This window comes from Bos grunniens, chromosome 29 (assembly GCF_055505025.1).
Source record: "Bos grunniens cultivar Pamir isolate PY7600 chromosome 29, Bosgru_T2T1.0, whole genome shotgun sequence".
In the NCBI taxonomy this organism is placed as follows: Eukaryota; Metazoa; Chordata; class Mammalia; order Artiodactyla; family Bovidae; genus Bos; species Bos grunniens.
In genome coordinates, this window is record NC_141193.1 from 24,981,923 (window position 1) to 25,009,263 (window position 27,341).

Sequence of the window (27,341 nt, forward strand, 5' to 3'; positions counted from 1 at the left end):
AGTTTTTTTTCCAATATATTTTGAGGGCATTTCATGAGTTGTGTCTTGGTTCATTATTATTATATACTGTTGGATTGTTTCATATTTTGTTACATAGTACTCATCCTTATTAATACTTTTTTATTGTTGAAAATTCTCTTTTGTCTTCCATTACTACATCTCCACTAACCTTTGGCTAATAATTACTTTTTAAACTCAAGAAGAAAAAAACCCTGATAAAAAAGCGTTTAAAACGTCAGACTGTGTCAAGTTGTTTGCCTTGTCTAGAGGGGCAGTCATATTCCATGTTTAGTTGTTTCTGTTTCCCTTTCAGCTAAGCTTTTGATCTAAATGGATTATTCCTGACAAAAATTATTTCAAAGACTTCACAAAGGAATATTATTTCTTAAATGTTTTATGGAATGAATGGATATGTTTTTGCACAAGAGGCTAAGAGGAGTAGCAACAAAAGTTTTTCATAATTTATTCTTATTGGGTAAATATTGTTGAAACTATGGTACACAGCTGGAGCTGGATAGAGAACTATGTTTTTTTCCTCCATGAAACATCAGACTTATCAGTTTTAATTTAGGTAAGTGTAAAAAAGTTTATCATTTAAGATGAGAACTTTTTCTGTCAGTGGCTATCTTAACTTTGTAGCATGGAAATTAAAAGCATTTCCCCCAAAACTCTTGTTACTGGGAGCAGCTTGTCACCGAGCAGTGATCTGGCCACTGCTCCTGCTCCTTTCTGGAGAAGGTGATGGCACCCTACTCCAGTACTCTTGCCTGGAAAATCCCACGGACGGAGGAGCCTGGTAGGCTTCAGTCCATGGGGTCGCGAAGAGTCGGACACGACTGAGCGACTTCACTTTGACTTTTCACTTTGATGTACTGGAGAAGGAAATGGCAACCCACTCCAGTGTTCTTGCCTGGAGAATCCCAGGGACAGGGGAGCCTGGTGGGCTGCCATCTATGGGGTCACATCGAGTCGGACACAACTGAAGCGACTTAGCAGCAGCAGCAGCAGCCTGCTCCTTTCTGTTTCTTGACTGGGCAGAGGCTTGGTGTCCAGTCTGAAAGCTATTGTGGTTTTTGACCTTTTAGAGCACAGAGACTGGAGTGGTAAGCCCAAAAATGCCACTGAGCTATGCACGCACTCTGAAATATATTTAGACTATATTGATCATATATTTAATCACAAAATACCTCTTGAGTGGGGAAAAAGGACTTTTATCCTACTTTAGGCCCTTGAGTAGTGTTTAAAATTTTAGCAAATTATTTTTATAATAACTTACCAGAAATACAGGTTTGAAAAAAAATGAGAATGTTACCATAATCCTGCGTATGTATGATTAAGAGTATAAGGCTTTCTTATTAACACAGCATGAAACAAAATGTAGTTTATATTTAACTTGGGATACTCTAGTTCAGAAAGGTCAGAAATAATTCAGTTAACATGAATTCTATTTCCTGGAGAAAATTAAAGGGAAGAGGAGGAAGGGGTGCTAATATGATAGCAGTCCTTATTACCATCTTAGTTTCTTCTGGCTAAGAACCCTTGAAATCTAATACAAACCCTGGCTATGGAAAAGGACTTGAAGTGATAAAAGTTAAAACTTAACTTATAGTTGGCCATTTCAAACTGTCCCTTTTTTGTTTGGTGTCTCTCTGCCAAGAGGATCAAATTGTAGGCTCCATCCCTGAAGATTTACATTTAGCTGATTTGGGATAGGGCTTAGACATCTGAATTTGTTGAGTTTTGCTAAAAATTCCTAGTTGTAAACCTCTCAGGGCAATTGTAACAGTTTTGCTAAGGTTTTTTAAAAAAAGCAAAACACTTGTTATATATAACACTATGTAATAAATGGATTTGGGGGTATCTTTTCCTTAGTTTCTGTGTGAATTGGGGTGAACATTACTGGGGTCTCTCTGAAGGATCTAAACTCAGATAAAGGAACTGATAAAGATCTGAGTAGTAGGGCAATGTCCACAAAGAAGTGGTTGCCAGGGCAATATGTTAGTTTTTCATCTTCAGTACCTTGGAAGTTAGCTATAAGGCTGAATTGTGCCACAGGGATGAGATTTGGGTCCCTTAAGTACACGTTGTTGTGTCTCCGATACTTTTTTTTCATTAGCACTTTTTATTTTTGTGTGATCATATTCACCAGATAATAAACTCTTAAGCAGTCAGGGACTAAGTCTTTCTTGCTCCTTTCTGAACCTAACCCAGTGTCTACCATATTGTAGGCACTTATTTGTTAAATTCTTGTTTAAAAGAATATATTTTTAAATTGTTGCTATAAATTCTTTACTGTTAATAGTAAAATTGATTTCACATTAATTTCTAGGTCTCGTAACTCTCACTTATCCTCATAACTCTTTTCTACCTTAAATAACCAAGTCCTGTAAGAAATTCCTAGGAAAAATTACTGATGGAAACAATTCAGATTTGTGGCATTGTCAGGCTGCCACATATTGACGTTCAAAGACACATATAGTGTACAGAAAGGGAGCCCTCTCTTGGGTCCCAGCTAGTCATGTACTTATGTTCATCATTTCTTCCAAATCTACAGTGGCTGTGAGATGACTAAAAAGAAATGGGGTGCTGCCCTATCTGTGCTGATATAACAGCAAGTATTCTGAACAGTCTTAGGAGTGCATCCAGTTTCCAACATGAATAAGGTAGGATGTTTATGTTTGAAAAAATGTGTATCATCAACATAAAATGAGATAAAAGAGCATTTATGGGGGATAATTCCTGAAGTTGATTCTGTGGAAGCACCTCTTCCTATAATATATTCTTTACTGCTGTTGAAGAGAGACAAAGGGATGGGTGGTAGAGGAGGAAGAGACCTACCTTTGTAGACCTTTCTCCTGGCCTAGTGTGATATGTCTTACTATATCTGATTAGATGAAAGTAAGTCTTATTGCATCTTTGTTATTTAACTAAGTGAACTAGCTCTATAAATATCTAGTAACATTGGGAACCACTGTGTGGGTAGGTCTTGTACTATTTTGAGTTGTTATCTAAACGTTTTCAATTGGTCCAAGAAGAAACCTAAGAAATCAGCACTGGTCACAGATATCAGCAGTTAAGTCTCCTGGGGCGGGGGAAGTTGGGGCCCAGGTATGAAGCCTCCGCTAGTCTGAATGGGAGAGGGTAAAGTAAAATAGAATTAAATCACTGGGAATAAAGTAACAGAAGTTTTAAAGTAGTTCCTTATAGGAAGTGGACTGTGGGCAATTATTTTGTTTTGGCTGGCTGATATATCCATGTTCATTTATATGCTGTAATAAAGTTGTAACTTCCTCTACCATGTAAAAATAAAAGTATATTTACCCAAAAATAACTCATATAAATGTCAGCTTCAATCCTGACACTGAATTAAACCTTGTTAGTTTTTATTCTGATAATTTTTACAAGAGGATTCTAATTTTTTAAGATTTAAACTATAAATTCTTCAGTGATGAGACAAAATTGGTCTTTCTTCTCTTGGGAAAGATTGCTTCACACCCTACATACCTTAAAAGTATCTTAAATTAGAACGTTCGTTTCTTTAGAACCTGCCAGCTCTCACCTGACAGAGAACACTGTTCTGCTGGGTTACCTCTATGGGACATATGGGACATATGGGTGACCACAGTCTTACCCAGAGTCACTCACCAGGGAGACTGGCTGCAAATGACAGTAAGTGCAGACAGGCAGTGTACACTGTACCTTCCTCCTCAGCTGTGGCCAGGGCATCCTGCTGAGTTAACATAAACTCTCAGATGTGTAGCTTGGCACTGGCCACTGTGCTACTTTCATGATGAAAACAGTTATGGTTCTGTCAGGTCTGAAAAGGAAAAAAACTACACAGAATTGGCAGGAGGATATGAGGACCTTTCACAGAAAAAGTCATTCAAATCCAAACATTTGAACATTTAGATTTCTATGTATTATATCCCATATTGAGTGGAATCCACTTTATATGCTAGAGATTAATACTAAATTTCAACTCATGTTGGACATTATACTTTGCTAAATTAGAAGCTGAACTTTACTAAGGTTTCACTTATTTTGTTTCATATATTCTGTTCAGTAAAGAAGAGAAAAATTATGCAACAAATTTTATTTAGCATAGTCAGTCCCAACATTCAGCACAAAAAGAGTTTACAGAGGATAGAAAGTGCATTAATAAAAGCCAGTCTTTACCAAAAGAAAACAGAAAATATATTATTGATTCAAAATATTTTACACTTGAATGATAAACTGCAATAACTTATTTTGGGCACCTACTGATATAAGAGAAAGGAAGAGAAGAAAAGAATACTTTAGAAGAGTTCAGTCTCCATCTGGTATCAGAGAAGTCAGTAGAGGTCACTGAGACCGGCAGTCTTTCTTGCTTTCTGCATTAGTGCCCTCAGCTGGAACTGTTTACGGGACAGAAGACGTACATGCTGTGAGGGGGAAGAAGTCAAACAGTTTAGACTAGCTCTTATCCAGGTCCAGGCGTAAACTAGCAGACAGTTTGTAACCTAGTGGGAGTCAGGAAACCTAAACTCATCAACATTCCTTTGGAGCCCAATACTACATTTTATGTGGCTGTTACCTCACCAGATTGATGCTGGCAGGCTGTGTTAAGGAACCTGTGGAGGCTTTCCTGGTGACTCAGATGGTAAAGAATCTGCCTGCAGTGCAGGAGAAACGTGTTCAATCCCTGGGACAGGAAGATCTCCTGGAGAAGAGAATGGCTACCCACTCCAAAACCCTAGCCTGGAGAATTCCATGGACAGAAGAGCCTGACGGGCTACAGCCCACGAAGTCGCAAAGAGTTGGAAACAACTGACCAACTAACACACTTGTACTCAGGAAAGTAGTCTTCTGAGACCCTACAATGTGTCACAGGGAAAGCACCCCCATGCAGGATCTGGCTCAGTTCAAGCTACATCTTGAGACAACCAAGATGCCAGGGAAACTTGTACTGTGATCCTAACAAAAGTTAACAAAAAACTTTTAGAACTGACTGTCACTACTTAGCTAAAAAAGGTGAAGTGCAGGGATGAGTAGCACCAGGCCACCTTTGGTCCAGTGCCCAGCAACAGCATCCTTTCCTCACCTCTCCATGTTTATCTTGGCCTCAGTTATGCCACCCAAGCAGAGGCCAGCGTACAGAAGGGAGCCCTCTCTTGGGTCCCAGCTGTTCATATGCTTCTACCAGGTCCAAGACTGGTTTGGCCATACACTCACAGTGAGACAGGCAGGGTCAGCAGGCAACCTGACCAGCCTCGCAGGCACACTGAAGCCTCAGAAGCAGCTGTACTGAATATCCAAAGGGTGGCTGTTATCCCTAAAGCCATGCGCTTCATGACCCAACAGAGAACAGTAGCCAAACTTGGCTTACAGATCTTCCACGTCTGTATGGTAGCATTAAGCCTGGAATCATTTAGAAGGGCTCTATTGCTAGCAGGGCAAGCCCCATACTCTACAAGGGGAAAGAGGTATAAAAGTATGCAAGTCTAAGAAATTTAACAGAGGGAAAAAAGAAAGCAACAACAAGGATGGCGCAGTCAATGATCTTAATTTAGATGGTGTGACCTGAAAGAATGGAAATCTGACTGTGCCTGCGATCCACCCGGGTGCAGCAGTAAGAATTACATTCAGCTTGATGCCGCCTTGGGGCAGGAACCGCAGCCACCAAGCCCACTTTTCTTCCCATACTCAGATTATCCTCAGTCCTCTCTGCAGGTGGGAAGACACTGCTCATAGCCATTTACCCCACCTGCTCGCTTTTGGAAAGAAAAAGAATTTTAACTCATCCCCTACAGACAAACCCTCTTATTTGTGGTTTTCAGCAACAGTGGTTCTAAAACATGTTCCGAAACTCTGGAAAGCAGAGTGAAGAAGACATACCTTTAGGAAGACATCTAAGTCTATGACTCCCCGCCTCAAGGCTTCTCCCAGGTAAAAAATAGTGTCTTCAATAGCATTTTCCTCTGCATACAGATTTAGGATCTGTTTGTATAGTGGGGCTGTGGGAATGATAACTTCATCAATATCATTGTTTTCAGACTGATTTTCCATTTTCTCCAGAGCAGAACTGAGTTCTTCATCCTTCTTTCTCAAAAGTTCTATGTTTTTATCAACCTCAGCCTGAAAACAGAACAGTCCAAGCATGATGATTTTACACTAATTGTAATTATCCATTTGTCAGACATCTACAACTCAACTTCATACAAGCAGACTTGCTAATAAAACAATGCTTAAACAACTCATGGATGAGATTCATGTTTCAAATACAACACATTTCAAAGAGGATAAGGTGTGCTCTAACATGCTAAGTGCAGACAGGAGATGCTAAGCTGAGCACTTTTGGCGGCAGTGATAAGCCTGTCACTTACCAGTGATAAATACTGCAAACTAAGCCATCACACAAGACACTTTCCAGAGGAGGTTTCTTAAAATCATAAAAGAAGCCCTTCTTTCAAAACAAGTGGACATTGCCCCAGAGGAAGAACTTTCCCCAGTCTATACAGACAATTCAATGCACAGAACCCCACAAACACTTGAATCTTAGTCCCAAGATATAGCAGGTGGTGGCTGCAGGCTCTGAATTGTACGGGTGCCACTTCCCTCATTTGAAAATAGCTGACTGTCAAGAAGGGCGTTTTACACCCCAGAACCATTTATTAGACTAACGTGTACATACCAATCACTTTCTCCAAAGCCCTCAAACACTCAATAAACTCTCTATCCTTTCATCAAAAATGCACACTTACTGGAACAGATTCTCCCTCACAAGAATGAAAGTGAAGAGTGAAGCTGGTGTTCAAATTAAGCTAGTGCCTCTACATCTTTAAACAAAAGAAGGCACAGGGCTGACTTCTACTGACTCTTCAGGGCACAGCAGTCTGATAAAAATGTGAGAAAGCTGAAGAGCTAAAGGTTGCATACCAAAGATACTTTACATATAGTTCAAACAATGTTTGGAAACAAAAAAGAACTGATCCTTAAGTCTGCACCCCAGGTCTGCAGATCTTTATCATGGCTTAGAACTCTCTCAAATTCTTATTTCTGGATTAACCGTCTGGTAACATCAACACTCAAACAGTCCTCCTATGGGTCAAAACATTATCCCTCAGCATGAAGGTGCAGGCGAAAAATCCTCTAAAATACATCCACTTCCCAGTCAAAGAATGTATTTCAACCACAGGCTCTGTTCTTTAACAAGCTGTATAGGAGCTATGTTCAAGTGCTTAAAGACTGTGTACAATCGTTTGAACTCTAATACCCACAGTACCCAGGGTAGCCATAGTACATACAGGAAACTTTGCCATAGCTACAATTAAGATAGTGCAGTTATGCAATGAGTTACTTACTACTTCTTGATCTAAACGATTAACCATCTCCTCGAGTTTCTGGTGACCTTTTTTCAGGTCTTCCTCTGTTCGTTTCAAGGCGTTGAGTTCTGCCTGGGCACGATCCATCTCCTCCTTCATCCGCCATCTCAGTTTGTCGCTGACCGCTGAGATGAGAGAGGCTCGGATAGTGTCCTCACTGATTGTGCCATCCCTACTGGGACCTGCAGGCGGAAAAGGCAAAACGCTTGCTTACTTCCCAACCTCTCTCTATTCCTTTCACGGGAATCATCACAGAACAGGACAAAATACGAGTCAACACTTTAAAAGTGTGAAGAAAGAAAATGTTGTATGCTGCAACTTCATTAAACATAACATTAGAACAGGAGCTGATTCAGAAATACTCTCCCCATGAGAGGTTACTTCTTGTTGTTCAGTCACTAAGTCGTGTCCAGCTCTTTGCAATCCCATGGGACTGCAGCATGGGAGGCTGCAGTGGAGGCTCCTCTGTCCTCCACTATCTCCTAGAGTTTGCTCAAATTCATGTCCACTGAGATGGTGATGCTAACCATCTTATCCACTGCTGCCTGCTTCTCCTTTTGCCTCAATCTTTCCCAGCATCAGGGTCTTTTCCAATGAGTTGGTTCTTCACAAAAGGTGGCTAAAGTATTGGAGATTCAGCATCAGTCCTTCCAATGAATATTCAGGGTTGATTTCCTTTAGGATTGACTGGTTTGACCTCCCTGCAGTCCAAGGGACTCTCAAGTCTTCTCCAGTACTACAATTTGAGATTACTGTTTATCCATATTTACCCACTTTCTTGGCTTACAGCCCAAACAATTAGCTATTTTCTCAATGAGACAGAGGCTCATCGAGAGCCCCTACAGATATCCCTACAGATTACAAAGATCCCTAAATCTCCAACAAATGGAACAACAAATTTATAACAAGGAAAAACATCTGATTCAGGTCAAGTCCATTCTCAGGCTTTACTGCTAAGCTGAAGAGAAAAGATACCACCCACTCTAGAGGCCATTAAGATTGAGAATGGGCAGTTTCCTTAAACTAATGTACAGGTTAATACGGCTTCCTTTCGGTAAGATGTTTATTCCTTTGCCAAAAGAACAGGAAAGAACAGATGTTACTGGTTTCAAAAATAGAGTCTAAGTCTACAGTTCTGTTTCCCCCCCTTTTTTGTTTCTACCACAGAAGAACTGTTTTTTTGTGACTTGGGTTCTATTCTTCTTGCAAGTGAAAATGAGCAAAAACAGTATCTCCCATGGCCAGGTTTCCCTGAGGAGTGTCCTTCGTCCATCTGTGCTAAGGACACTGCATGTATACGGTAAAAGGAAAAGCCCACCATCAGACTCTCCTGCTAAGTCTCCCTCTTTCCTGTTAGGAACGTCCTGCTAAGAAGCACCCAAACAGCACCCATACTCCAGCATTTACAAAGAGGCAATTAATATTTTTGATTATTACCACATAAATCCATATATGCTTTTCAGAATTTACTTCCAATTTTATAGAAGTATGTCAGCTTATTATTTCACATTTCTGAGAAGCAAAACTATTAACTTTCAGATGTGTGCTTTGGAATTCAGAGTTGTAAAGCCAGAGGGTAACTTGAGGTCTTATTTTTCATATCCCTGACCTCTTAATACCTGACTTTTCCAAAGCGTTCTCATCAATTTACAGTTACTGTATCATCTCTGGGCTCATTCCCCTCAAATTTTCCCATAATCTTCCTCAGTGACCACTTCTCTATTCACATCCTCTTGTATAGACACCTCTTAGCAACCTCCCAGAATTCACCAATTCGTATCTCCACTTATTCCTTCTCGTACCTTTGACCTCTTGCTTCTTCCACTCCTGTTTCCCATGAGTACCTCCCCTCAGTCCTAACTTCTTGCCCATCTCTTAGTCCTGAACACAGGCTGTCTGCCATGACAGCCTCTCTCTCATTGTGTCAGATCACCAGGCATCTTCCAAAGGCCTTGTCTGCCATAACATAAACTAAAATCTTGATCCTTTGGATTCTTTCCTAAAGCCCTAAGCCCTCTTTTACCATCTTCTCATAAAAGAAAAAACAAAAACAAAAGTCCTCAGAACATGTTCAAAGACTGAAACTACCAGATGGGAGTCTTCCACTCTCTTCTCCCATTCTGCTTTGGAACAAGAATCCTAATCCTTTAATTATGTGCCTGACTCCTCACTATTCAAAAGCACTCACTTCCCTTTCTCAGGAAGACAACCTGCTTTCCTCTCAGTATGACTTAAAGATTTAGCTGTTTTAGACAAAACATTTTTGACCTAAATTAATGTCAATCTCCCAAGACAATAGAAATAAAAACGAAAATAAGCAAATGGGACCTAATCAAACTTACAAGCCTTTGCACAGCAAAGGAAATCATAAACCAAATGAAAAGACAACCCACAGAATAAGAGAAAATATTTGCAAATGATGAGCGCGATGAGGGCTTAAATTTCCAAAATATACAAACAGCTCATCCACCTTGACAATAAAAAAACAATCCAATTGAAAAATGGGCAGAAGACCTAAGTAGACACTTTTCCAAAGAAGAATAAAGATGGTCAATAGGCACGTGAAAAGATGCTCAACATCGCTAATTATTATAGAGAAATGAAAAAACTACAATGAGGTATCACCCCACACCAGTCAAATTAAAAAGTCTACTAATTACAAATGCTAGAGAGGGTATGCAGAAAATGGAAACCCCCTACACGGTTGGTGGGAGTGTAAGTTGGTGTAGCCACTGTGGAAAACAGCTTGAAGGTTCCTCAGAAAACTAAAACTAGAATTACCATATGATCCAGCAATTCCACTCCTGGGAATATACCTGGAAAAAATTATAGTTTTAAAAAAAACATATACCCCAATGCTCACAGCAGCACTACTTACAACAGTCACGACATGGAAGCAACCTAAATGCTCATCAACATGAGTGGATAAAGAGGATACAGTGTATATATACAACAATACCACTCAGCCACAAAAGAACTAAATAATGCCATCTGCAGCAACATGGACGCAATGAGAGGTTCACACGAAGTGAAGTCAGAAAGAGAAAGACAAACACCAGATGGCAGTACTTACATCTCACATGTGACACAAATGAACCTATCAATGAAACACAATCAGTGACAGAGAGCAGACCGGTGGCTGCCAAGGAGGCGGGTGGGGGAGAGACGCTTGAGAGTTTGGGGTTAGCAGACACCAACTGGGGATGTCCTACTGCGCAGCTCAGGGCATTATATTCAATATCCTGTGACAGAGCATCATGGGAAAGAAAATGAACAACGTGTGTATATGCATGCATAACAGTCATTTTGCTGAACAGCAGCAATTAACACTATAAACCAACTCTACTTCAATTTTTAAAGAAGACTTTAAGAAAAAAAGACTTTATTTGGACAGAATTTATACCAAATCAAAATCTCTAGTTTTTCACATTGCATTAATTTATTTAAGTCCTAAGTGACAGCAAAAAAGGGTACAACAGTTTAGAATTTTGTGCTCAAAAGGTGATTTACAAAATAATGACTAGTAGAGATGGTACTCCACTAAGCCCTCATTTTATGATAGATGCATTAACAATAGGAATTTTAAAACTTTTTTCTGAAAGAACTTTCTTATTACGCCCATCTGAAACGTTACTATGATTCCTGTGAGATACAACAAAACTATTCCGAGAGATTAGGAACCCAAATGATATGAATATGGTTAGGCATTCAAACATGTGGTCAATCACATGCTGTCAAAGTGTCCCAATATCTGTGCAGAAATGATCTGAACTAGTACAAACTTAAGGGTCTTCTTGGAACTAGTCTGGATGTTTTACACATAGACACATCAACAAACTTTGGTAAAATTATTATATTAAAATGGATCAAGTTATACTGATGCTAAATTTTCAAAGCCCAATTAAAAAACTTTAAGTCCTGGAATTTATATTGTTTCTCTTATAAAATACATTAGGGCAAATGAAATGCTACCGTACAGGACCAAATAAGTCCTTTGAAATAACTCTCCAGCTAAAGCCACTAACATTCAAGATGAGAAGGAAGCTGAGGCAGCAGTCACTTGGCTTTCAAGAAAGGTCACAGTTCACCCGAGGAGCCTAGAAATGCCAAGGCTAGACCTAGTCCTCTCCCTTATCACACAGAGACATGTACAGTGTATCTGAACATTTTAAGATATGTTCAATATATGTGAACATTTTAACATCCATCAACTTTCTAAATAGAAGAAATGAATTGTAATTAAGTTATGAAATGTGAACGCCAAGAGAAAAGCCCAGATTAAAGTTCAAAATTAAATGAACCATGACAAAGAGATTGTTTATGGGGGGTGGGAGGGAGCTTCTAGAGGGAGGGGATATATACACACAGTGATGACTGATACACGATGTATAGCAGAAACCAGCATAATGTAGAGCAATTATCCTATTAAAAATGGAAAATAATAAAATACATTAAAAAAAAGATTGTTTATATAAACAAGTAAGAAAAAAGTTTGGTAGAAAATTCTTTTCTTCTTCCTGATTACGTTTCAAAAAATCTTTTTTTCTTCTCAAATGTCTTAAGAGAAATTTTAATTTCTGTTATAATGAGCCTTGGATTAATAAGAGTTTATGGCAAACTGCCAAACCTCAAGTCCCTACACATTGACCTTTACTCATGCAGAATCAGATTTCAGACGTGCCTTTCTACAACTCCAGATTAGCAGCAATTGAAAAGGTAACACAGATTTTGAGAAACAATCCTAAACAAAACTTCATTTAATTGTCAGATAGGATTCAATCACTAACCTTAATGCTTAAGAAGTGAGATAATTTTTCTACTATTAGGAAACCAATACTCTACTCAGTGAATCTGATAATTCAATTAATAATTTGGGCCTTCCTGATTTAGAACCATTTTTTAAACATTTAAAGATAATCAGTTTTATTTATCTCCTAACAATACTTACTGATGATCACTACTTTCTACAACTCAAAAAAAAGCTCATTAGAGAAAGAATCCATGGTAACCCCAAGGAAAAATACAAAATAACTAGTAACTTTTCTGACCTCACATCTAACCAGCAAAAGTGAGTCATTTGCCCCCCAGCATTTTTACTTCTGATGTTACCTGCTCAAGACTCACATAATCATCTTCAGTAATAATGGCATTTGTGCTACAGAGCAAATTACAGAGCCTAAGCAATCTGAAACAGAAACTTACTGACCATCTACTCAGAAACTAGGTCAAGAGGACCCTGGGGATCACTGGATCAAGCCCATGTTAGTTCCTTTTATAATAAAAACAAAAAAACAGGTTGCTCTGAAACAGAAACATTTCAAACAACTATATGAGCAAAGTCACTCTGATTTATGCTATTAAACACAAATCAAGCAAATTCATTAAGCTGCTTACAAAGGGCTTTTTATTTATAGTCTATGAACAAGTAAGCTTCTAATACTACTGGCCAGGCTCTGGGCAGGTCATGGAACTTTCTTCCAAAGAAATCAGGGGACCTTAATTTTTCTTTTTTAATCTTTTAAATACTATTAGAGCAATACTCTAAAGTTTCTATAACCACAACCAATGAGAAAAAAGGAAAACATGAGCAGGTTAACACTTCTTGAAAATAAACACAGCAAAAAAAAAGATTTAAATTAATTTACAGAACAGTTCAAGTATTCAAAAATGAAGGTTAAGTACAGACCTTATTAAAATACGATACCAAAGTACTATTTTAAAAAAATGGTGCTACTATCATAATAATGAAAGATACTACTGGCAAGGTTTAAGCACAAAGGCCAATTATTTGAGGGACAGATTCCATCCTTAAAAAAATGGGTCAGAATCAGTCATTCCTTAAGATTATTTTGTGAAGGAGCACAATTAAAAAGTCTATAATACTAAAGAACAAAACCAGAGGTATCGTGCCCCATGATTTCAAACTATAGTACAAAGCTTTTCAGTAATCTAAACACTATGGTGCTGGGATAAAAACAGACACAAAGATTAATGGGACACAACAGACAGCCCAGAAATAAACCCACACTCACACGGTCAATTGATCTCTCACAAAGGAGGCAAAAATACAGAACGGGAAAAAGACAGCCTCTTCAGTAAGTGGTTTTGGAAAGACTGGACAGCTTCATGTAAAAGAATCAAACTGAACTACTTTCTCACACTATATACAAAAATAAACTCAAAATGAATTAAACTTAAATGTTTGTAAGACCTGAAACAAGACACCTAGGAGAAAACACAGGCAATACTAGGGATGAAACATACAACATGACTAATGTAATCAACGGTGCTATATAGGAAAGCTGTTAAAGAGTAAATCCTAAAGAGTTCTTATTTTTTTTAGTATTTTTTTCCTTTTGTATCTATAGAAGATGGCAGATGTTCATTAAACTTACTGTGGTAATCATTTCATGATGTATGTAAGTCAAATCATTACGCTGTACATTTTAAACTTATACAGTACTATATGTCAATTATATCTAAATACAACTGTAAGAAAGAAACTTTAAAAGAAAACATAGGCAGTATACTCTGACACTGGTCTTCACATTTTTTTGGATATGCTTCCTCAGGTAAGGGAAACTAAAGAAAAAAAAAGCACCTCCCCCCCAAAAAAACCCAAACGAAAAAACCAAATGGGACTACATCAAATTAAAAAAGCTTCTAATTAGCAAAAACTATCAACAAAACGAAAAGGCACCCTACTGAATGGAAGAAGATACCTGCAAATGATATATCTGATAAGGGGTTAAGATCCAAAATATACAAAGAACTCATACAACTCAGGATTAAAAAAGACAACCTGATAAAAAACGGGCAGAGGACCTCAACAGCCGTTTCTCTGCAGGAGACATACAGATGCCGTGAAAAGTTCACCACCACTGGCCCTCAGGGCGCTGCAAGCAAAGCCAGAGTCAGAATGGCTGTTACCAAAAGGAGAACACGTGCTGGTGAGGATGCGGAGAAAAGGGAACCCTCGTACATCGCAAACTGGTGCGTCCACTACAGAAAACACTATGGAGGTTCCTCAAAAAAAATTAAAAATAAAACTACCATGTGACACAGCAATTCCACTTCTGGGTATTTTTCTGAAGAAAACAAAAACAATGATTCAAAACCATATATGCACCCTATGTATTGTAGCATCATTTGCAATAGTCAAGATACGGAAACAACCTCAGCATCCATCAACAGATGAATGGGTACCCCTATTCAGCACATGTGACCACCTCCTCTGTCCTCACACAGGTCCAGGCCACCATCTCAGACCTGGAGTCTTTTAATGGCCTCTTCAAGGAGGCCACCGTTCCCTCCCAGGGTCTGGCACAGAGGTATCTGTTAGAACATCAATCAGATCAGATCACTCCTCTGCTCCAAGCCTGCCCATGGCTCACCAGCTCACACAGAGGAAAAGCCATAGGCCTCAACCTGACCCACAGGGACTTAGTTGAGCCAGCTGTTTCCTCTCCAACCCCATCTCCCCACACACCCTTAACTAACACCACTGGCCTCGCTGCTGTTCCTTGAACCAGAAACATACTCCCACATCAAAGTATAAGGTGTAGAAGCCTTTTTCCAGGCTTGGAGAGAACTCTTCAAGCAGAGGTAACAGCAGTGAATAGATCTCCAGATCACCATACAAGCAAGCAGAGCACAGATGGGGTTGAAACAGCAAACCAGGGTGTTTGCTGCTCAGGGGGCTGCAGAAAGCCAGTGGTGTAAGCAAGGTGGATGTAAAGGAGGTGAGAAGAGGAGTCAGTCCTCCCCCTCCAGGTCTTCCTGTGCCCCTCTTCAATTTGAATGTTTCTAGATGGTATTCACCTGGGTATCTCCACCTGGCACACTGAGTATTTTCTGTAAGTTTGTTTCCTGTCCTCCCTCACTGGAATGCAAACTCCATGAAGGCAGTAAGTTACTTTGTGTTGTTCCCAGTGGGGTTCTTAGTCCTGGCATGTAGCAAGCACTCAGTAATTATACACTAAATGACCACATTAATAAATAACTGAAAAAAACCAAGGGCTTCCCTTGTGGCTCAGCTGGTAAAGAATCTGCCTGCAGTGCAGGAGACCTGGGTTCAATCCCTGGGTTGGGAAGATCCCCTGCAGAAGGGAAAGGCTACCCACTCCAGTATTCTGGTCTGGAGAATTCCATGGACTGTAGAGTCCACAGGGTTGCAAAGAGCTGGACACGACTAAGCAACTGAGCAACTTTCATTTCACTTCAACTGAAAAAACAGATGAACAGATAAAGAAAAGGTGGTATGTGTATGTATGTGTGTGTTTGATGAACTGACAGTACATCCTCTAATGAACTTCATAAGGGAGCCAGTGTGTCGATGGACTTTCTTCACATGTATATTCAAAACGTGCAGAGGTTTCACTGAGTGGCACCATACTTTTCTGGGTACCATATGGGACCACACTTCAGTAACATTCTTGAACATTTGCTTGATAAATCTTAAATCTTTCTTAATTTGGACTGTCATATCCAACAACTTCATCACTCCTAGACAGCCACCTGCGTGCACCCCCAGCATGCCGCAGTCTGACAGAGTGCTACATGTGAATCAAGGTGGGAGTGACTGGTCCATATCACGCCACTCTTTGCTATCCAACAGTTTGGCCTTCTCCATGGGAATGCCCTGCTGGGGACCAAAGCTTTTCAAGGTGCCTGTTTTTCAGCCCTGAAAACATACAAATGACCATATATTCATACCTGCTTCTGCTTTTTTCTGGGATCTGCTATTAGAACAAACAAATACTAATGTTGTCTCCTAAACTTATTCTTTATAATTTGGTGATGGTCAAGTAGTTTTAAGCCTTTAAGATCAAGTTCTCTTATAGTTTTGGCAATCCCAACTTGATAAAAGTTATATGCCCAGTCCTAATAAAAATGTTTGAGTCTTAAAGAAATATATACTTGAATCTGAAAAAACAGAAATTAAAAATTTTAAGATTTTTTAGATATCAAGGAAAGTTCACCTTCCTTCTGATGCTTTGTTAACAAATAATGGGCCGAAAATCTCAGGAAAACCATCCAAATTCCTCATCTTTTCCCACTGATCTTCCAGTATAAAATGTTTTTGATAGTCAAGTGCAAAGATGACATCCAAAAAATAAACCTGATTTTACAAGAACTTCAAGGAAGAATTTAAGTTACAGATCATAATTTCTCCCTCATTAAATTATATAAATGTATTAAAATATCACTACAGTTGCCCAGACCTGATAGAAAAGCACCATCAAAAGGCTTTTCATTATTCAACAGCTGCTGTCACTGTTTAGTCAATGCCCTCTGCTGCTGCTGCTAAGTCGCTTCAGTCATGTCTGACTCTGTGCGACCCCAGAGACGGCAGCCCACCAGGCTCCCCCGTCCCTGGGATTCTCCAGGCAAGAACACTGGAGTGGGTTGCCATTTCCTTCTCCAGTGACGAAAGTGAAAAGTTAAAGCGGAGCCGCTTAGTCGTGTCCGACCCTTAGCGACCCCATGGACTGCAGGCTACCAGGCTCCTCCGTCCATGGGATTTTCCAGGCAAGAGTACTGGAGTGGGGTGCCATTTCCTTCTCCAAGTCAATGCCCTCAGTGACCATCAATCTCATGAATGTAGTTTTAAAGGTCAGGTTAGGCCAGAAGCTGTCTGAGAGGTAACCAAAAAGGTATAAAATGAGATGACAAAACAAATTCTCTTATTTTCTTTTAAATGGTGTTCAAAATCTACATGGAATGGAGTCAGAAAGAGCTGTTTTAAGTCCAAAGATCTGCATCAATCCTCAGTCTTCTGTATTATTTCAGAAGAGACTGCTATACAGAATGTAATCTCCCTCTTCCAGTAAGCAGCCTAACTAAGGTGACCTCTAAAAATGATGTGCTATTCACTTGACCCAGAAAACCCCACAAAATCCAGCAAACCAAGGAGTTCAAATCTTCATGTTCCCTTTAAGAACACTTGTGAAACTGCCCAGGCCATTAAGGGTACGCATAGCCAAAAAGCCAAGTATCTGAAGGATGTCACTCTACAGAAGCGACGTGTGCCATTCTGTTGTCAATAGTACACTGGAGTTGGTAGGTGTGCACAGGCCAAACACTGGGGCTGGATGCAGGATTGACAGCCCAGAAAGAGTGCTGAATTTTCATTGCACATGCTCAAAAATGCAGAGAGTAAAGCTGAACTGAAGGGCTTAGATGTAGATTCTCTGCTCACTGAGGACATCCAGGTGAACAAAGCCCCCAAAATGCGGGTCAGGACTTACAGAGCTCACAGGGGGATCAAGCAGTACCTGAGCTCTCCCTGCCACACTGAAACGATCCTAACTGAAAAAGAATAGACTGTTTCAAAACCAGAAGAAGAGGTTGCACGGAAGAAAAAGATATCCCAGAAGAAACGGAAGAAACAAAAACTTACAGTCTGGGAATAAATGTCGCCAAAAAAAAAAAAAAAAAAAAGGCAAATAAAAGTGTTGGTTGCATTAAAAAAAAGTAATCTCTATCAATTCATTTTAAGTGGTTCTTTTACTTCTATATTGTTCAATATTGCACAAGCATCCACACTAATAATAAGGTACGAGTTAATTAATGATGCCTTGAAACAAGTCTTTGTTTTATATCATAAGATCAAATCTTTAAACTATCAGGTTCCACAAAAGATAAATAAACACATCAATTCTTTCTCATGCCTTAATAGTACAAATCCTGAGGACCACAGGCAGATTGAGAAAATGCTGACTACTTGTGAACTCTATATTCAAATGATACTTTAATGTTTCTGCTTTCCTTTATGACAATTTTGAAGTTCAAGAGTGTTTTTCACAATGTACTACAAAAATATGATGAAAAAAATCAAGCAGACAAGCAACAAAGGGTAAAAAGCAACATACATTAATGGATATTCTAGATAATCATAGAATGATAATTTGTTTCTAGACTTTCTAAGAAAGTACTCTTAAAATACAATAAAATATTGCTTTGATAACTTGTTCTAAAAACAAACAGTAGATTTAATTCAAAATATACCATTTTCCCCATATTCCTATTTCTCATTATATGGATGTCATTTATTCTAAGCTATAAAATGCTTCATACCTATTGCATTGAAATAGGTTAACATAAAAGATCTTTGGAAACAGGTTCTCTACAAATCAGATACCATCATCCCAATGAGAAATGATATGGGGTTAACAAACAGCACTATTAATTTATTGATCATGCCTGAGCCCAAATGGAGAACTTAACAGGAATTAGTACGTTTTGCTTATTGGATTAAGGATCGCCCATCATCAGGTTTCTAACCCAAGCATTTAAATTACATTGTAGGACTTCCCTGGTGCTAAATGGATAAGAATCTGCCTGACAATGCAAAGGATACAGGTTTGATCCCTGGTCCAGGAAGATGCCACATGCTGCAGAGCAACTAAGCCAGTGAGTCACAACTACTGCACCTGTGCTCTACAGCCTGCGAGCGCAACCTCTGCGCCCACGTGCCACGACTAGCGAAGCCTGTGCACTCAAGCCTGTATTCCACAAGAAGCCACCGCAGTGAGAAGCCAGTGGCCACAACGAAGGGCAGCCCCTGCTCACCACGACTAGACAAAGCCTGCACACAGTAATGAAGACCCAGCACAGTCAAACACAGATAAATAAAATCACACTGTAAAAAAAAAAAAAAAGACCTGTATTACAAAAAACAAAACCAATGCCACTAGAATCTCAATAATTAGAATGTATCAATGACGAAAACAACTGAAGAAAACATTTTTGCTGGAGGGAGGGATATTTACAACAGATATCAGGATGGTTACAATCTATCAGAAAATGTAATAGAAAAGTAAACTTCACAAGATCTATTGGGTTGGCCAAAAAGGTCGTTCGACTTTTCCCATTTTACAGAAAAACCTGTATGAACTTTCTAGATGTTCCACATGTTTGTATACGTGTGCGTGTGCGGGGTGGTAGTGAGAAATAGATTGGTCAGGGTAGGCCTGACTACTCCTTGCAAAGGAAACAGGCAATGGACAAATTCTAAAACGCAAGAGGAGGAGGAGATGAGTCGGAGATGAGGTCAGAAGTAATGGGGAGGAAAGCAGGATCCTAAAGGGGCTTCTAAGCCTCAGAAATGTGGAATGAATTCTGAGCGAAACAGCAAAACCTTGGAAGGTTTTGAGTAGAGAAGTGATATAATTTATTTATCTTTTAATAGGCTCATTCTAGCTGTTATGCTAAAAACAGATATGGGGCTAAGGACAGAAGAAGGCTTTTGAAGTAAATCAGATGAGAGAACGGTGATTTGGATCAGCACTGGATATGATCAGATTCTAGATATATTCTGAAAACAACAGGTTCCTGATGAAAAATCAAGGATGATGCCAAAATCAGAGTGTTAAGTAGGAATCATGGACGTGATACCTTCAAGGATCACAGCCTTGTCATGGCAAAGGGGCCTGTATAACTCATTGAAGCTATGAGCCGTCCTGTGCAGGGCCACCTAAGACAGATGGGTCATAGTAAAGAGTTCTGACAAATCGTGGTTCACTGGAGGAAGACGTGCAATCCACTTAAGCATTCTCGACACGAGAACCCCATGAACAGTATGAAAAGACAAAACAGATATGACACCAGAAGATGAGCCCCCCAGGTTGGAAGGTGTCCAATATGCTTCTTGGGTAGAGAAGAGGGCAATCATTAGCTCCATGAAAGAATGAAGCAGATGGGCCAAAGCGGAAACAACGCTCAGTTGTGGATGTGTCTGGTGGTGAAAGTAAAGTCCAAAACTGTAAAGAACAATACTGCATAGGAACCTGGAATGTTAGGTCCACGAATCAAGGTAAATGGGAGGTGGTCAAGCAGGAGATGGCAAGAGTTAACATCAACATCTTAGGAATCAGTGGACTAAAATGGATGACAACCGGCGAATTTAATTCAGATGACCATTATATCTACTACCGTAGGAAAGAATCCCTTAGAAGAAATGGAGTAGCCCTCATGATCAACGAAAGAGTTCAAAATACAGTACTTAGGTGCAATCTCAAAAACAACAAAATGATCTTGGTTTGTTTCCAAGGCAACCATTTAACATTAATGGTTTAATGTTGGACAGTAATCCAAGTCTATGCCCCAACCACTGATGCCAAAGAGAGTTGGCAGAAAGAGTGCCTGAAAAACAATGGACAAGAGATTCATAACATTGTTGTACAGCAGACAGTGACCAAAATCATCCCAAAGAAAAAGAAAAGCAAGAAGGCAAAGTGATTGTCTGAGGAGGCTTTACAAATAGCCGAGGAAAGAAGAGAAGTGAAAGGCAAGGGAGAAAGGGAAAAATATTTATAACTGAATGCAGAGTTCTCAAGAATAGCAAGGAGAGATGAAAAGACCTTCTTAAATGAACAATGCAAAGAAAGAGAGGAAAACAATAGAATGGGAAAGACCCATTCTCTTTAAGAGTAGGGAAAAGGCAAATACGGTGGTACAGGTGGTAGTAGATAGTCAGGAAGGGTGGTGGGAGTCTGCAGAAGTTCCTGTATCACTTTCATTTTCTCAGCTGAAGAAAATTACATTTCAGGTAACTCTACTAATAAGCAATATAAAAAAGCAAGAACTACTGGTCAGAAATAATAGGTCTTACCTGACCCACTCATATTTCCCAATGGTGCTTTCTTCTCCTAAAAATGCACATTTATCTTTACATATAACCAGGCTGGAAAACCTAAGAATCTTTTGACAGTTCAACATATACAAGGTTCACCAATAAAAACACAGGAAAAAGTGATAGAATCAGTCAAATTTATTTCTATGCTCTGGTAGAAGGCTCATTTATATGATGATAAATCACTTTAAGATTTAGAGTATAGGGCACTGACCATTAAGAGCTTTAGCTCTAAAAAGAAACAGTACTCTAACAATTCACATATAAAAGTGAAATGGGAAGAGGGTGATAAAATTGATGGTATTTAAGGGTAAAAATCTGTAACAAGTAATAAACCATAGGGGTTTCCCTGGTGGCTCAGTGGTAAAGAATCCTCCTCACAATGCAGGAGATGTGGATTCAATCCCTGGATTGGGAATATGCCCTAGGGAAATGGCAACCCACTCCAGTATTCCTGTCTGGGAAAGCCCGTGGACAGAGCCTGGTGGGCTTCAGTTCAAGGGGTCACAAAAGAGTCAGACATGACTTAGTGACTAACAGCAAAAGCAGCAGCAGTAAACCATAGTAATCTAATGCACAGTATAATGGATATAGAATATAGTAGTGTACAATAATTATGTAATCACATTATAATATATAAATCTATCAAAATAACAGACTGCACTCCTTAAAGTTACACAACGTTACATGTCAAACTTACTCAATAAAAAAGAAAAGTGAAATGCACTTTTCACAACAGGAGACTGAATTTCCTTCTGAGCAGAAACACAATTTTGAAGGGTACTTACCAACAGTGGTCACAGGAGGCTGGGAAGGGTACTGGGAACTTGTTGTGGCAGGATACTGACCACCAGGTGGGTAAGGACAGCCGGTGTAACCACTAAAGAAAAGAACAGAAAACATTAAATACTGTGATGGCCCAAACTCTACAGAATCTTTAAGAACCCCAGGAAGCTAAGTTGGATATTCTGTTGTTTTACCAATTAATGACTTTCCAGTTTTAGAGTTACAGTCGTCTATTTAAGCAAAGTTCTACAGAAATTCCATTAATGACACTGGATTTAATGAAATACTCTTGCTTGGCTGTGGTTTTTGTTTGCTTTTTCTTGCCCCACAGCATGCAGGATCTTAGTGCCCCAATCAACTATGCCCCTTACAGCGGAAGCACAGAGTCTTAACCACTGAACTGCCAGGGAAGTCCCTTGGCCCTGGTTATTTGAGGGCCACCTTCACAGTAGCAGAAAGCAACTTGAGTTTTTCTAAAGGCCATCCAACAATATCAGAACTGAAAGCAACAGGTATTTTGTGAGAACTTTTCCATTCTGATTTCCTAGCATGTAGTACTCATATTCCATGAAAGTTGCACCTTTATTCTTTTCAGTTCTCCTACTCATATCCTGTATTTTCCTGCCATATTAGGGTGTTTCCTTATTCTTTGCTGGGTTTTTTTTTTGTTTTCATATCATAGCTGTGACTACATAAATGAGCTGCTGAACTTGATGACTAGTAAGTTCCCTCTCAGCTATAAAATGCTACTACTGTTTGCTGCTCCCTCCACCTCTAAATGGAGAAGGAAATGGCAACCCACTCCAGTGTTCTTGCCTGGAGAATCCCAGGCATGGGGGAGCCTGGTGGGCTGCTGTCTATGGGGTCGCACAGAGTTGGACACAAATGAAGTGACTTAGCAGCAGCCACCTCTAAATGCTTTCTTTTCTTCTTAAGGTCATCCTCATAAATCAGTTCCTTCATGTATGAAGCCACCTCTGAGCTCCCACCTCCAAATCAGATGTGACCTCTCCTTTAAAGCTCAGTTTATCACAGTATTTACCATTTTCTGTCTTTTCTGATATCAGAAACTCTTTCTAATAATACATGCTTGCTAGTATATATACCAAAACTGAAACAACTATTCTTGACATATTTTTTAATTCCCTTGTATACATGCTGCAGGTGCTAAATAAAACTTTCAAAAGATCTTAAAATTTGAAAGAGACCTTAGAGGTTATCTAGTCCAACTTTCTACAACAAGAATAAATACTCTCATATTCACTGTTTTAAAAATACAGATTCCTGAGTCACTGACTTATTAACTCTCCTTTAGGATAAAGGGAGAAGGGAAAGAGGTTCTCAAGCTCTTTTGCCAAGACCTTTCATATGCTGAAAGATATAGATACCAATTTGAATAAAGTTACCCTTAACTCATAGCATGTCATGTTTAAAAGTTGTATCACACACACACACAACTCCATTAAATCTTTGAAAAATAGCTGCCTCAAAAAGCAACTTCTTACCAATAACCTTACAAAAGACACTTTGAAGGTTATGTAAGATTAAGTGAATATGATTCACATTCTGTCAACAGTCAATATTTTCAGCCTTCATTTTTATCTACGAGTCTTTTATGAAGTGGCTTTATTGTTCAGAAGTCCATTCCCTTACTGTGCTTCTAATAATCATTCCCTATATACCTGAAGTTCATTCTAGTTTACTAGCAACTGTTGATTATAAAGGCTTCAGACAAAATTCCATTTCTGTAACTTAATCAGAAAATTAACAGCCTTAAGAAATCTAAAACTGATAACCTGTTACTGTATATAACAACCACAGGAATCTCTCTCTCTTGTCTCTGATGGATGTTCATCTAGTCTCTGCTTACTCATCTAAATGTAAAAGAATATTTACTACCTTATTAAGCTAGTCCCTGAACTAAGAAAGGCTCCCAAATAAATATGCTTGCTAAATTTAACTTATAAGAGCCGGCATATTATATATGTACATACATATGTTTATTTATGGCAGGTGTTGAGGAAATTTGGCTGCATTTATTTGTGAGGTTTTTTTGAAGCTGAGAAGAATTGAGGGTTAAAATTTTGGTAATTCTTATTAATTTCTAGTAGCTGTAAATTTCTTCTAGGCACCAAGTGCAGGCCTGTCTTGCATTCTAAGCTAGTCCCAAGACTACCTTGGATTCTAAGTTAACCCCAAGGAGTGGACACTACTCCTAGACTACCACTGAAACAGGGACACATTTAAAACATGGGTTAATAATTATTTCTTACTGATTTTTCTCACATGTATTATTCACAGACTGATTTTACTATTAATTTACTTCTATAATATTATCATCATATGGGTAATAAAGGTTGGCAATAAACTGAATAAAGAGTAGTCTATGAACTGAATAAATAAATATCATGGGGACAAGAGTGAACCCATCATATGAACTATTAATTCATTCCCTATAGTTTACAGAAAAGGTCAGTTTTTTAAAAAGGATATTAAAATATTTTTCTCCATGGCTGAATTCATCATAATTAGTATTCCACTAACCTTTCAGCTATTTACAACGGATATACAGCGTTCTCAAAAGTAAAGAAGCAAAGATTTCAAGGTCCAAAACTAATCAAGATTATCGTCATTTCCCATTCCTTTTCTCTCTGTAAATAGAATAGAGCTGCATTTCCTTAGAATGGAAAAAACTCCTGTTCAACTATGTACATACCATAAAATTTCACCAATAAACTGAGTTTTACCTTCCATTAAATTGCAACCAAATTTACTTTAATGCCCTAGTTAGCACCCATTATTTTATTCTAGATCTAACAGAATTTCTAAAACAATTATTCAAAAGATATTTTTTCATTACCTGGGATTGGGAGGGTACCCGGATGGGTATGCAGAAATCCCACTTGGCATGCCTGGCATGTAGGAAGCTAAAAATAAATTTTAACATTTTAAAATAATATGCACAGTCCTGGATATACAGGTTATTAAATAAGACTTACATCACCATCAAACCACAGCAAAATTTCATACAGGTAAAGAATTCAAATCTTGCCAAAAAAACAAACACTCCATCCGTATTAGTTCTTTACTACAGCTAATAAATATCTTCAAATCACATAATTCTAAAAGCATTAAACATGAGTTATGACAACACACATGACAATCCCAACAAGGAATAACTGGCCAACAGATCAACTTGGTTAGCTCTTTAAGCCCAAAGGAGCCTACAATCTGAGAGACAGGAGTCAATTCAGTTTGGAATTTGGAGGAAGGGGTCTAAAGTCAGCTTCTTACAAAGTGACCTCTTTATTATATCTAAGATATCTTTTGATATTTCTTACAAGATTATGTTGACCAATTAGCACAGTTGGTTTTGTTGGCTTGAGTGAAGATTTTAAAAGACTTCAGATTACTATTAAGAAGTCCTACACAAAACTTATACTCACCTCAATTAGTTAAACCAAAACAAACAAAAGCTTGGAAATACTAAGGGGGAATACTAAGGGGTTCAAAGCTAGTATGCTTAAAGAATGTTTTATATACATTTTAAAGAGAACACTAATGATATAGAAGCTAGTCAGTGGTGCCAAGAAGCTAACCAACACTGAAGAAGAAAAAGAGAATTTCAGCCTTAACTGGAAATGACTTGTCTGAGAATCAAATTATCCTCAGTGAAATTTTTCTCACTGAATATAATGATGAATTAGCTATTAATTCAATCAATAAATATTTTGGTGCCTTCCTATGAAAGGTATCAGATTGAAAAAAAAAGACTTCCTGGCCTCAAGCTGCTTATAGTCTTATGAGATAAACAAAGGAATATCAATACAGAGGGACAAGTTGTTATGACAGGGTGAGTACAGAGTGTTATATACGGGATCGTATAGGAGGTAGCTAATTCAACATAGGACATGGTGGTAAAGAAGAGTGATCGAGTAGATGACTAGTATACAAAGGCTTGAAGAGAGGCAGAACCTTCGAGAAATAAATTTTTGGAGTACATAATGCAAGTAGATGGGAAAAGCTTGCTAGGCTCTGACTACAGGCCTTAAAGTCTTTATCAGAGTTGCTGAGCTTACATCTCCAAGTATCAGTGTTCATAGTGTTCTTGTTAAGTTGAATCTATAGGTGTCAGAAGTAAATTTTTTCTTAAGAAAAATGAAGCTAAGGATGATGTTTAATGCTATTTCAGAAAGGGAAAACACCTTCCAAAATGTAACAACTGCTAAATCTCATAAAATATTTCTTCTTCCCGGGTCAAAACACGGTTGATCTTTATGAACATCAAATGATGAGGCCGGCCACTGTTAGGTATCAGCAACATGTACAGTCACTTACTAGTTTCTCTCTCCACGTTAGTTTCTCTTGCACACATATAAACGACATTTCACCATTATAAGCAATTTTCTCATAATCATAAGTAATTTTCCTTTTCTAAGGTTCTGCAAAGCTATTAATTTGACCAAACTCTTCAAATTTTGATTTTGGGAAACAACAAAAGTTATCTGAGTCCAAGACTGATAAGGAAGCAGATAATGAGATGAAATAATTTCAGGGCTAAAATAAAATGGAATACAAATAAGCATAACATATATAAGGATTAAATAAGAACTAATACGAAGTGTTTAGCTGTGTCTCACAGTTACCACTGATTAAGTGTTGACTATTACTGTCAAAAAAATGAGGTTTGGCCATAGCACACTTTTTTGGTGTGACTTCTACCAAAGATCAAAAATATTTAAAGATAATGATGATAATAATAATAGAAGTACATAATTTTTCAACTAGAAGATCGTATTTATTTAAGTATGGATCCAAATTTGTGGGCTATTACTTGATATCTATGTGTAGGACAGAATTTAGACCTTCATTTCTTTGCAGTCATACCTAATAATAAAGAATATTATTTAAATGTATAAAAAGTATTGAAACTGTAATGGGTAGACAGTAAGTTGGTCTCTGAGTAATTCACATATATTAGCTCTAGACTGTTTAGTGATTTACAGTGAGTGAGTACAAAATGGAACTGTAACAGTAATCTATTTAGTGAGCTCTCTTTCTAGAGTGCTGCACTTCCAATGTTAATATAAAACTAGAAGAAATTTAGGAAAAATGTGTTGCGTAGGAGACTAACTTTCTTACCTTTATCGTTGAGTGGTCACTGGCTGTGTTATTTGAGCAAATAAATATGAATGACGAGCTAGGAAATATTTGGCATTTCAAACTTAGATGGGCAAGATTAATCTTGTATATTAAAATCAACAGAATTTATTAAGATGAAAACAAATTTCTGGACCAAAAGAATCCCTAGAATCTACTTTATTAAAGGAGCTACAAAATGCTACAACCAAACTTTTTCTGGGAAAGTAGGGAAGGAAAAGGATTCAGGAAATTCTCTTAGATTCCCATTCAGCTTGTGAGTCAAGATGCTACTCAAGATAGAATGAATTAAAGAGGAAGAGGATAATTTTCAGCAGAAGGAAAATGAAAGTTTATGTAATCTAACTTATAAGACAAATAAATTTGGTTAATTATAATAGTAAACAAAGTCTGTTAAA

At 38.4% G+C, this 27,341-nt stretch overlaps 1 protein-coding gene and 1 long non-coding RNA gene across 2 annotated transcripts in view; one reads left to right on the forward strand and one right to left on the reverse strand.

The window, feature by feature from the left end:
* The first annotated feature begins 993 nt into the window (after positions 1-993).
* LOC147342411 (uncharacterized) lies at positions 994-20,751 on the forward strand. Its single transcript, XR_015157988.1, has 2 exons — positions 994-2,663; positions 18,672-20,751. It is a non-coding gene; the product is annotated as an uncharacterized LOC147342411 (long non-coding RNA).
* The window catches only part of TSG101 (tumor susceptibility 101), a 41,720-nt gene continuing 18,457 nt past the window's right edge, over positions 4,079-27,341 (reverse strand). Inside the window, exons 6-10 of the mRNA XM_086385142.1 lie at positions 24,644-24,710; positions 21,786-21,877; positions 7,341-7,543; positions 5,875-6,114; positions 4,079-4,421 (exon numbers count right to left, since the gene is read on the reverse strand). Coding sequence (XP_086241268.1) covers positions 4,332-4,421; positions 5,875-6,114; positions 7,341-7,543; positions 21,786-21,877; positions 24,644-24,710 — 692 coding nt within the window. The 3' untranslated portion in view covers positions 4,079-4,331. The remainder of the gene's footprint in view (positions 4,422-5,874; positions 6,115-7,340; positions 7,544-21,785; positions 21,878-24,643; positions 24,711-27,341) is intronic.